The 12,192-nt window shown below is 39.0% G+C and overlaps 1 protein-coding gene across 1 annotated transcript in view; it reads left to right on the top strand.

The window, feature by feature from the left end:
* The first annotated feature begins 13 nt into the window (after positions 1-13).
* LOC128258986 (eukaryotic translation initiation factor 5B) overlaps positions 14-12,192 on the top strand; it is a 43,429-nt gene continuing 31,250 nt past the window's right edge. The window contains exons 1-5 of the mRNA XM_052991043.1: positions 14-388; positions 871-1,297; positions 1,362-2,509; positions 3,245-4,664; positions 4,951-5,083. Of these exons, the coding sequence (XP_052847003.1) occupies positions 1,227-1,297; positions 1,362-2,509; positions 3,245-4,664; positions 4,951-5,083 (2,772 nt within the window). The 5' untranslated portion in view covers positions 14-388; positions 871-1,226. The remainder of the gene's footprint in view (positions 389-870; positions 1,298-1,361; positions 2,510-3,244; positions 4,665-4,950; positions 5,084-12,192) is intronic.

Genomic DNA, 12,192 nt, shown 5'->3' with positions numbered 1-12,192 from the left:
CAGAGAAATTAAAATTATACTCCAAATTATTTAGACTTATACCATCGCTGAGATTTTAAGAGTTTAATATTATGTTTAAAACTTCCGACCATTAAATTCGTAAGGAGATCTCTGCGACACATGTGACGAATGTATAATATATGACAATTCAAAGCTAATAAATGGTCTACCATAGACATTGCACGTCGTATAATTTTAGTCGTCAATGAAGTTTTATAATATTTTCAAGCCAATCCACAAATAAATTGGTGAATCAAAAACTCAAGACGTCATCTTAATATATGTGATGAATAGAAATACATAATTACCACGGCGATAAATGGTCCACCCTAATAAGCGCACGCCGGCGCCTTGGCAACTTTGGTTGCGAGACAACTAAAAAGCGACGGTAAATAATAAATAACTTAATTTAAACATAGATCTAGAGTAACCCCATTAAACAATTGAAAACCTCTACTTATTTTAACAGAGTTTTTATAAAAAATTGTAACCCAACTTTAACAACACATTTAGTCTCTATTTTTGCAATGTGAATTTTTTACAATTATATATTCTTTAATTGCAATAGGAGGTCGGGGCTTACAGTCACATAAATAAATGATGCACTTAGAAATCTATACCAATAGATGGGTGAAATCAAATCAAATAACCAAATGTGGTTTTATTATTAAAATTATTTAAATTTTCTGCAGGCATTATGAAATCTTGATTTTTTAACCCCTTTAATTCTATATATATAAAATGGCAGGATCAGCCTGAATGATCGGGAGTTATACACTTTTGTAACATACATTTCTGAAATTCAATATACCTCGCATCTGCACAAGCAAAGGGTTTGCGATAATCGATAACTTGTTTTGTGATTTTCAGTTGATCCACCGAATGGTCACACTGAAACCCCCCCCGCGTCCACCCATTCGTCCAACGTGTTTGTGTGCAAAATTTCTACGGTTAAATAAAAACCGCTTGAAAATTGGCCAGCTACCGTGCCAAATTCAGGATTAGAGTGCCTCGAAGCGCAGGACTAGGATCACGATTAGCAGGATAGGAAGATCAGCAGATCAGCAGCAGGACAACTAGAAGCACCCATCCAGCAAAAAAGTCCTACTCCTCAGTTTTTTTTTTCTCTTTTTGACTGCCGAGGCGTCACTTTCAGCAGTGAATAACCCAGGGTTCTTGGTTTTTGGCCAGCGGAGGAGCATCGTGTTGCAGTCGCAAACGGGAAGATGGTTAAAGCTAAAAAGGGCAAGAAAGAGATACTGACCAAGGTCGAAGGCGGTTCCTCGGCGGATGAAATGTGAGTGTCTGCCAACCACCTGCCAAGTTGGCAAACTTTCTACACACCATTGCATTTCTTTCAGCTCCGATGTGGACAGCGACCAGGTGAGCCTCAACAACAAGAAGAACCAGCCCCAGAAGGGCAACAAAGCCGGCCAGGATGATGTCCAAACGTTGAGCAAAGGTGTTGGCAAGCTCAGTGTCAAGGGAAAAGGCAAGGCAGCCAAGAATGAGGACTCCGATGACGGGGAAGTGCTGGCCCCCAAGGGTAAGCCCGCCAAGAAGTCCGCATTTGAACTACTAATGGACGACGACGACCAGGATGAGCCGGCTGCCCAGGAAAGCCAGTCAGAGGAGGAGGAAAAAGTGGTTGCCAAACCGCAGAAGCAGGAAAAGAAGAGCAAGAAGGCCAAACGCAAGGGCAAAGACGATGACGATGAAGATCTGGACAAGGTTTTGGCCGAACTTCAAGCAGAATATGCTGGAGAGGCTACTCCTGCCACCGTTGTCTCCCCCGAAGAGCTGGCCGATGAGTTCTCTAAGAAGAAAAAGAACAAGAAGCAGGCTAAACAAGCTCCTGCCGCAGAAAATGCTGGAGAGGATGAGGGCAGCGATGATGGTGAGGAGGGCAGCACCATGAAGTCGGCTGCCCAGAAGAAAAAGGAGAAGAAGGAGCGCCAGAAGAGGGAAGCTGCTCTGGCCAAGCAAAAGGCAGCCACAGAACCCAAAGTGAAGCCTGTAGAGAAACCAGCTCCCGAGCCAGAACCTCCAGCTCCCGAGGAAATCCCAGTGGAAGTACCCGGCGATGAGGAAGATAAGACCAGCAAGAACCAGAAGAAGAAGGGCAAAAAAGACAAAAAGGCCGAGGTCGAGGAGGAGAAAAAGGACACCAAGAAGAAGGGCATGTCCGCTGCCATGGTGGCCGCCATGCAGGAGCAGCTGAAGAAGCGCAAGGAGGAGGAGGAGCGCCTGGAGCGCGAGGAGGCCGAGCGCATGCGCCTGGAGGATGAGCGCGAGGAGGCCCGCCTGGAGGCAGTGCGTCTGGAGGCGGAGAAGAAGGAGAAAAAGAAGCAGCGCGAGGCGGAGCGCAAAGCTCGCCTGAAGGCCGAGGGCAAACTGCTCACCAAGAAGCAGAAGGAGGATCGGGCCAGGGCACAAGCTCTGCTGGAGTCCCTGAAGGCCCAAGGATTGGAGATTCCCGATCCCAACGACAAGCGACCCACGCGACCAGGTGATTTGGCTTACTCTGCGCTTGTTATAGCAGGAAATTGCAATTTGTTACAGCTTTGTGGTCTGGATTTTTAGCCAGTTATTAATATTTTATATTAATATTAATATTGCTAGTGATCTCCCTTATTAGATTCGTTACTTAGTTATATTTGGTAGTGAAAGTTATATTTAAAATCTGCATAAGCTACTAAACTGAAACACTGAATAACATTACTAGAAAATTGTGCAACACTTTTTATATAAATAGTTAAACTTTCTCTTTAAATTTGTATGCAACTGTCGCCTCTTCTTGATTTCTTTGTTGCGGTGTTTAAAATCCTAAATTAACGCAGACAATAATTAATGGTAATTTAAATTACATAAGAATTACATAACTAGTAAATACACGAAATGTTTCTTAGAAAGCCACGGTGAAATATCTAAATTTTTAACATGTTAGGCAATAGTAATTTCAATTGTATTATTTTGTTTTGAAATTTTTGCTTTTTATAAATCAAGTTTTAAAGCAACCTCTTTTGACTGAAAGCTTAAACTATAAATATATTTTTAAATATTATCTTTACTTAGTATTATATTATTTTGGTTTTTAATCTTTTTATAACTTAAAACTTAAACTACTAATCTGTTATTAAACTTAACCTTTAGTAAGTAATATGTTAGTTTATTTTTATAAGCAACTGATCACAATTCAGTAAACACAAAATTTCACCATATTTAACCCAGTAATCCCTTCCAGGAACCCGCATCCGTCCGAACAAGAAGAAGGGTCCCAAAGAGGAGGTCGCCGAGGAGGAGGCTAAGGCGGCGGAGGCTCAAGCGGCTGCCGCTGCCGCCGCTGCAGCTGCGGCCCAAAAGGCCGAGGAGGAGGTGGTCAAGGAGAGCTGGGATGCTACCGACAGCGAGGCGGAGCCGGAACCCGAGGAGGAATCCTCTCAGGCCACCAACAATGGCAAGGCGGGCGACGAAGAGGATGAGGACACCGACGAGGATAACGATGACGATGAGGATGACGATGACAGCGATGATTCCGATGAGGAAAGCGATGACTCGCAGGAAAAGGAAACGGCACTGGCCAATGACCCGGAGTCACGAAGACTACGCGCCGAAGCCAGAATACTAAAGCGTCAGGAAGAGGCGGAAAAGAAGCGAACCACCGATGAGCTGCGGGCAGGCGTGGTCTGTGTCCTGGGACACGTAGATACGGGCAAAACCAAGATCCTGGACAAGCTGAGGCGTACTCATGTCCAGGACTCCGAAGCGGGAGGCATCACACAGCAAATTGGAGCCACAAATGTGCCCATCGATGCCATCAAAGAGCAGACGAAATATGTGAAGTCCGCTGTTGGCTTCGAGCATCGCTTGCCTGGCCTGCTGATCATCGACACACCCGGTCACGAATCGTTTAGTAACCTGCGGAACCGAGGTTCCTCGCTCTGCGACATTGCCATCCTGGTGGTGGACATTATGCACGGCCTGGAGCCACAGACCCTCGAGTCCATTCAGCTGCTCAAGAAAAAGAAGTGCCCGTTTATAGTGGCCCTCAACAAGATCGATCGCTTGTACGATTGGAAGCAGCTGGGCCGGCGGGATGTGAGGGATGTCCTGAAGGAGCAGGCGAGCAACACACAGCTGGAGTTCCAGCAGCGCACCAAGAAAGTGATTTTGGAGTTTGCGGAGCAGGGATTGAATGCGGCCCTCTTCTACGAGAACACGGATCCCAAGACGTACATTTCACTGGTGCCAACCAGTGCGATCACGGGCGAGGGCATGGGCAATCTGCTCTTCATGATCGCCGACTTCTGTCAGAACATGCTGGCCAAGCGTCTGATGTACTCCGAGGAGCTGCAGGCTACCGTGCTGGAGGTGAAGGCACTGCCCGGATTGGGTACCACCATCGATGCCATTTTGATCAATGGCAAGCTGCGCGAGGGCCAAACTATGGTTGTGGCCGGAACAGACGGACCCATTGTCACGCAGATCCGTTCCCTTTTGATGCCACAGCCCATGAAGGAGCTGCGCGTGAAGAACGCCTATGTGGAGTACAAGGAGGTGAAGGCCGCGCAGGGCGTCAAGATCGCTGCCAAGGATCTGGAGAAGGCCATTGCAGGCATCAATCTGCTGATTGCCCACAAGCCGGATGAGGTCGAGATTTGCACGTGCGTTTGTATAAAATATTTACTTCATTTTGTATTCAATTTGTTTTGTTGGAAAATATTTAGTTTTTGTTAAATTTGATATAATTATTAATATTGCTATTTTTCAAACAATTTTTTTTGTACTTTTTCATAAATAGTTTATTTAGTTAATTATGGCAGAACATTTTAAAGACTTTGTTTATCTATTTAAGCTATTTACCATCATTATAAATTTAATTTAGGTAGTTTTTTATGTTATAAATGTTGAAATTTGTGTTTAATGCTGTTCTTTATGTGTGGTTTTCAGAGATGAAGTTGCCCGGGAGCTTAAGAGCGCCCTTAGTCACATTAAACTTGCCCAGACAGGCGTTCATGTCCAGGCCTCCACGCTGGGTTCGTTGGAGGCACTCTTGGAGTTCCTGCGCACATCTAAAATTCCGGTAAGTATTTAACTACTTTTAACTTAATACGTTGTGTTTTAATTACAAAACTGGTCGGAAAAAATGTAACATTTTTCGGCACAAAATTTTTTGATCAGTAGTTTTGGGTGTTAAAGGTACGATCGTCACCACTTTTTTTTACCTTGTTAAGAAGTGTTTTTGTTTAATTTATTTAAGTAAAAAAAGGTTCTCTTCCCATTCTTATATTTAAAGAGTCATTATTTTTAAACTGTATGTTATTTTTAAAGCCATAATTAAAAATAAACACATACTAGGCATATAGATGCAAACCAGATTTGGAATATTTTCTGATAAATTGATGGAGGCCCTTTTAAATCATCGTTATACCTTTCTGTTCTCTGCCAAATAATGGACCACACGTGCGCATGCAACAAGTCCCAAATGAATAACAACCAAAACATGGGTGTAAAGAAAAATCGCCCAAGGGAAAGATCTCAGACGAAGCGCTAACATAATTTAGCACCGTTTGTTTAGACAATTAGCCAAAAGAATATTTTCGGGCCAGCCACATAGATCCCAAAAACGGAGGGAGAGATAACCTTTTAATAGGTGAGCTCTGCAATTTATGTACACATTATTTATTTCTGCCCATGGCGGGATATTTCTAACAGCTCGTAAGTCCGGCGATAAACAAAATCTAGTAGCTAGTCGGAGAAACGGGAAAACAAACTAGTACGCAGTTTGGAAAATTACCCATTTTCCCTGTCTACTTTTTGGCTATATGGCAAATGGAAATTGGTGCGGCGACAAAGTTGTAAATTGGAACTATAAATACTAAACTTAAATGCATACCAATGAATTGCATCAAACTCTATTATAAACAATGAAAAATAAGATTCTTCACAAAAATTCTTAAGCTCTATACGTCGTTTTGTTCAAAACATATATTACATTTTTGTTGCATACCAATTAATTGTGTCATTCATATGTGGAAAAATTCAGCCTTTTATTTTCGCGAATTCTTTAGCTTATTCTGGCGTTTTTTTCATGCTTACTTTTCGATAGCTGACAAAGAACTTTAAATATTAAATGCATTCAAATTAATTGTTTAAAATTCTTGTTTGAAAATAAATGCGAAATTAAAAAAAGATTCTTCTCGCAAATTCTTAAGCTCCTTCCCTGGCTGTTTTTTCGATAGCTGGTAAATTGAGTTTTGGTGCGGCGACAAAGTTGTAAATTTTGTCGCTGGCCAAAAAACTATTTTGGATTTGGGAATTATGAGTGCGTGAGAAGGCGGGGACGACGACGAGATTTCTATGCTTCTGTCTGGCAGACTACGCCGTAAACATAAAAATGCGTATTTTTGTAAAATGCAAACCCGGCCGTTCTAGCCACCAAGATGATCAAGATGATGATAATGATGATCATGGGTATGATTCATGCCAAAAGAAGCCGAATGGCGGGCGCCCAGCCAACTGAACACGCACTGTAACCATTTCATTTCGCTGTCTGCCCCCCAGTCTCAAAGTCTCGAGAAGATTGAACACCCAACTAAAAATACTGGCCGCTCTATATAGCCACTATGTAGATACGCACACGCATTCGCAGATATATGTTTATTCCTTTATATACATATATATTTATATTCCGTCGGTGTGTATATATGGAAGCAGCGGATATGACAACTCAAATTCCAATTTAGCAAATATTTATTTTCTAGCAACGCTTCTTGCCCCTAATCAATTTCACACGCCTTAAATGAAATGAATTAATCGAGTTTGCTTGGCTTTTTAATGGGAATTAGATAATCAGAAGTGTTCGTTCGCTTTATTTCATTTAATTTGTTTTTTCGCTTGCCTCAGCTGCGGAAATGTTGCAACGGAAGCGCGGATAAAGTGAACAAAACAATAAACAGACGAACACATATGGGCCATTTGATCCAAGACCCCGATATTTGAGCGTTCTGTTGTTTCAGCAATTTTCTGTTTTCCAGTTAAGTTTTGTTTCTGCCACACACTATTAGGGTGTTCATTTAGATTATTTCAAATAAAAATAAAGACATGTCTTTCATATCAAATGAATATTACATAAAAATTCAAACAATTTAGTTTCTTTTAATTATTATTTGGAAATAAATCCGGAATTTCTTAAGCATTTCTTTATTTAACAAGTTATAAGAAGATTCTTCTCGCAATATCTTAAGCTCTTAACTAAATACTTAGAATTTAACTGTATTAATTTTGTATTTGGATTTAAGAAATAAGTCTTGCATTTCCTTACCTTATTTTAATAAAGAATTTATATTTTACACGAATTCTTCAGTTTTGAAATCAATTAATTAAATCTTCAGGAAGATTCTTCTTAAGCATTTTTCTTGTGATTCTTAATATTCGTACCTTGTGGCATTAACTAAACACCTACCTACATTTTTTCTGTTTCTGCTGACACTACAAGCTCATTAGCGACAGCAGCCCACATTTGCTAAGGTTTCCCACAGTGTCATCATCATCTCCATGTTGCCATCATTATCATCGGCAGGCCGCAACACTTTCCCAGGCCTTAAGGTTCCAATACGATACCAATACGATCCGGGCCGAAACGCCAACGCAATATAAAGCACACGGAGCTGAAAAACTATGCAAATTAGCCACCAAATGCAGCCACAGGGCGCGTGGTTGTGAACTGAATGAGTAAATGACTGAATGAATGAATGAGCGACTGACTGACTGAATGACGAGATGAGGCCAGGGACGTTTCAAGCCGCAAAGGGGTCATCTTTCAGATATATATATTCTAAATCTGCCTGTGGTAACACCTTGTATTTGAGGTGGCTTATAAAGTGGACTAATGGAAGTTGGCTGTTTACATTTTAATGCATACTCCTTCGCAGTTTGTCTAAAGTGGTATTTCAACTACTGTTAAGATATGTTCTTGTATAAGATGTTAGTTATTGTGGAAACTACTAAGATAAGATAATACAACTCCGCTCCAGTTAAATTTAGACCATCTAAGCTTCCTTTTGTCTTTGCGGCCCACTGAAATAATTTCCAAGTCGTTTTTCTGAGTCGCGCCCATTAGATTTGGTATCGTTTTTTGGTGGACGTCCACTCGAACTCTTAATGAATGAATTAACAATTTCTGCAGTCGCATGCACATGTTGTCCATATGGCCACGACGTTTTTGTCGGATTTTGATCATTTTTTTTTTGCCCCACCACCGATTTTGTCACATTTTAGACGAAAAATTTGTCGCCGTCATGTTTACTGCGCTCGTTTCGAAAATCAATTATGGCCAGCTCACTTGACTGACTGACTGAGTGAGTGACTGAGTGAATGAGTGACAAACGGACAGAGTGACAGACTGTATATTCATTCATGATTTTAACCAGAGATGCTGACCATGTGGGCTCAAAATCGACGACCACCGGCCGGCTACGTAACAAGTTTCGCCTTCATTTAAGCCAAATTTAGTAACTGGCTAACAGCATTCACAGACACTCTCAGAGTTTACCTTTTTTTTTTTGGACCCCGACTATTGCTAATGCTATGTAAAATGCCATAAAATTTTATGGTTATCGCTGCCAGAGTCATTTTTCTAGGCACCCACATATACGGCCTTTTGGAATTGGATTCAAATTCAGATTCAGTTTCGGTGCTTTTGCTTTGGCTTTTTGCTTGCGTGGCCGTTGAAATACGAGCAGGGTTGCCAATTTATTGGCACTGCCAAACTGACGGCCGGAAATTGTCATTTGAGTGGTCGCTGCTGCTGCCGTTTTACAAACAAACAACAAAAATGTCTAAAAAAAACCGCGCAAAAGTTTTGTCTCGCTTAGCCCATTAATTTCTGACACGTCGCAGGTTGCGTTGATTGGCGATTTGGCAATCAATCTTACGCTTGCGCTGTTCCATTAATTGGTATTCCTCCGATCTGGACCCTTTACGTTATCCGAGGCGTCAAATAAATCCACTCATTCTAAGTGGGAAATAAAAAAGTAAAACAATTGTAAATTTTACAAAATTTATTTGAAATATCTAAAGAATGATTTTTTTTTAAATTTTTTAAAAAGACTCTTCAAGTCTAAATGGGATATGAAAATGTAAGGCAGATGATATCCTCTTTTTTTAGATTGAAACGTAAAACATTGCTTACCAAATTTCTTTGTTATTTTAAAAAAGCTTTATTCAAAAAAAGACCAGTTTTTTTAATTTAAAAAAAATATTTGTGTTAAGCTCATCCTAAACAATTGGTACTTGTTATTTATATTTGTATTTTATTCGACTGGTTCTACGCTGTTTTTAAATTTATACTTTCCTTAAGCCTTAAAAAAACTCAGTTTATTGTTATAACTTTATTTGTTTGTTCATTCAATTATTGGACAATAAAGCTGCAAAAAAGAACAAATGCAGTAAAGTAAGAGTAAGAAAAAACCTTAATAAGTTTTCAAAAAGCGCAAATATAAAAACAAACCAGGCAATGAATTGCATTGAAAAGAAATCAATTACAAATGTGTTGTTTTCTCCCGCTTTTATTTTATTTTTGTTGTTAATTGCATCCCACATATGGAGCGGCATTTATGGATGTGTTATATCTATAGTTCTTATTTGTTGTTTCATTCAATGGATGTCTGCTTGTGTTTGTACAGAGACACAAACATACACATACAAATGTGCTCGTACAATAATTCATTTCATTGATCAAATAAACATTTGCTATACATTTCGATAAATTAAATACACCCTGCCCTGCCCTGCCCCGCCCCCTTTTTTCTAGCCCCTTTGCACAGCAGGGCGTAACAGTAGCAATAACAACAAACACAATAAATGAAGTACAACAAGAGCAACTGACCATTCGATTCATTCATAAAAATTGATTGCACTAGTGGCCCAGCACTTCGTGGCCATGTGTTTTGCGCAGAGTGTGCGTCACAATCACGATTAACCATTACCCCATCTTTCAACAGCATCATTTTTGTAGACCTACTTTTAATTTGGATTAAATTATATTATTTTCAATTGGATTTCGTGTTTAAAAATGTAGTATTTAAAGATGTAATCTTATCCAAAAGTCTTTAACATCTGTTTCCACACTACCAACTGGGAAACTGGCTATCTATTAATGTCTAATTCTGATATAATTAAAATATAAAGTTAAATAATAACAGATTATCATCAAAGCCAAACCATATCAAATGGTTTGTTTTTTTATTGTTTGATAAATTTAATTTATTTAATAAATTATGCAGTACCATAAACATTTTATTTTTTCTAAAGCCGATTAAAAAAGTAAACTTTTTCATTTATACATTTGTTTACTCAAAATTAGTCAATGAAAAAACATGCGTTGTTTATTCTTACACATGTTTATACCTTATGTTTTTAGCTTGCGGGGAACATATAAATTATCAGCTTTTTAAACGCTTAAGACGTTAAAGCCAAATTTGTGTTGGCGTTTTCCAAGACTTGCTTTAAAATAACAATGTGCAAGAAAAATGTATTCTTTGGGCCAAATAACAGAACTCGATAAAAACTCCATGTTAAAATGCATTTTTCCGCCTCCAGTCAACAGACATTCCTCGGTTACGTCATGGAAAATGTTTTCGCCAGATTTATGGTCCGTTGGCTGCACATTTTTATGATCGCCTGCCGGAAAAAGCAAGCCAAAGACAACATGAATGAGCGGCTGCTAGGCTGCTACCACTCTCCAATCACCCTGTCTCCCTCTTTGGGCCATTGCAAACACCGTTATGCATTTGGCCTGCAACTTCTTTATCCGTTTTCAGTGATGGCAACACCTATATAATAATGTAGGCCAGAAATTTTAAATGACTTCAATTTTTTAAATTGTTTGAAGCAAGTACGCGAATTCTTCAGCAATTTTGATTGACTGATATATAGAATTGGTGTTTCTCTATAATTTTTTGAAGGAATAATACGCGAATTCTTTAGCATTTTTGGTTGATATATAAGAACTGGTTTTCCTAAGCAAGTACACCAAATTGTTAAGCACTTGTTGCTGGTTTGTATAAATTAAATTCTTCAAGTTAATTTTCCGGATTCCTCAGCCTTTTTTGATCAGAAAGGAACATATTGTTATAGAATTGTAGCTTAAATAATAGGTTCTCAGAGATAAGCTAGTTGAATATTTAAAAAATAAAATATATTTTATTTTTTGTATCCCATCACTGGCTGTTTGCCGTTGATGTTGCAGTGTTGGCTTCATTAACATTTGCACCTCGTAGCCATCAACGGCCAAATATAGCGGTGTTGCTGCTGTCTGCCATTCATAAAAAGACTGTTGTGTGTGCAACTCTCTCAGTTGGTTAGCTTGCTATTTGGCTTACACAACAGGCTGCATTTGCTTTTGCTATTGCCGTTTTTGTACACCCGCAACGTGGCTGGGTTCATGTTCATTCATTCAATTTTGCAATCTACACACCACTCGCTCACATTTACCTGTATTTTCTTTGCACAACAATGCTTCCCGCAACTCTTTTTTGTCTTGTTGCACCTTTTCTTCAATGCATTTTTTCATGAATGAAAAAATTGCGCACTGAAAAAATTGTTAGACTCTGGCTGCCTTCTTCTTTTTCAACTGCCACTAGTGTTGGCAAATTTTAAGGTCGAAAGGAGATGCATTTTAATTTTAGTGCTTTTGTGAAGTCCATTACCTAAAGAAGACAGATGTATTTTTTATAAGGTTAGGTATTTAATATGGTGATTGCATTAAATTACATGCACTAATTTTCTTTTATTTAGCTAATTTAGAATATACATAGTTGCTTTTTTTGTCATACCGCGAATTCTTAAGCACACTTAGCAGCATGTTAAATCTTTTTCTTTATGTTATCTTAGGTTAAAAATAGTCGATTTATAATAGTAAATTTATAAAGTAGTTGTCTTTTCTGGCTTAACGCGAATTCTTAAGAATCCTAAGCGACTTGCAAATACTTTTTTTTTAATCTTTTTTATCTAAGGTTTAAAATAAAAGACCCTTTTTATAACATTTTTAAAGCCGACGTATTTTAGAATTTACAAAATTCTGAAAAGATTTAAATTTTCTTATTAATTTTTTTATGGATTAAAACTGTGTTTTTGACAATATATATAAATGAATAGCCCTCATCACTGCCAGATGCCGTATCACTGCAT

Source organism: Drosophila gunungcola (assembly GCF_025200985.1).
Source record: "Drosophila gunungcola strain Sukarami chromosome 3L unlocalized genomic scaffold, Dgunungcola_SK_2 000005F, whole genome shotgun sequence".
Lineage (NCBI taxonomy): Eukaryota > Metazoa > Arthropoda > Insecta > Diptera > Drosophilidae > Drosophila > Drosophila gunungcola.
The sequence above is the reverse complement of the archived record's forward strand: the minus strand, read 5'-3'. Positions and strand labels throughout refer to the sequence as shown.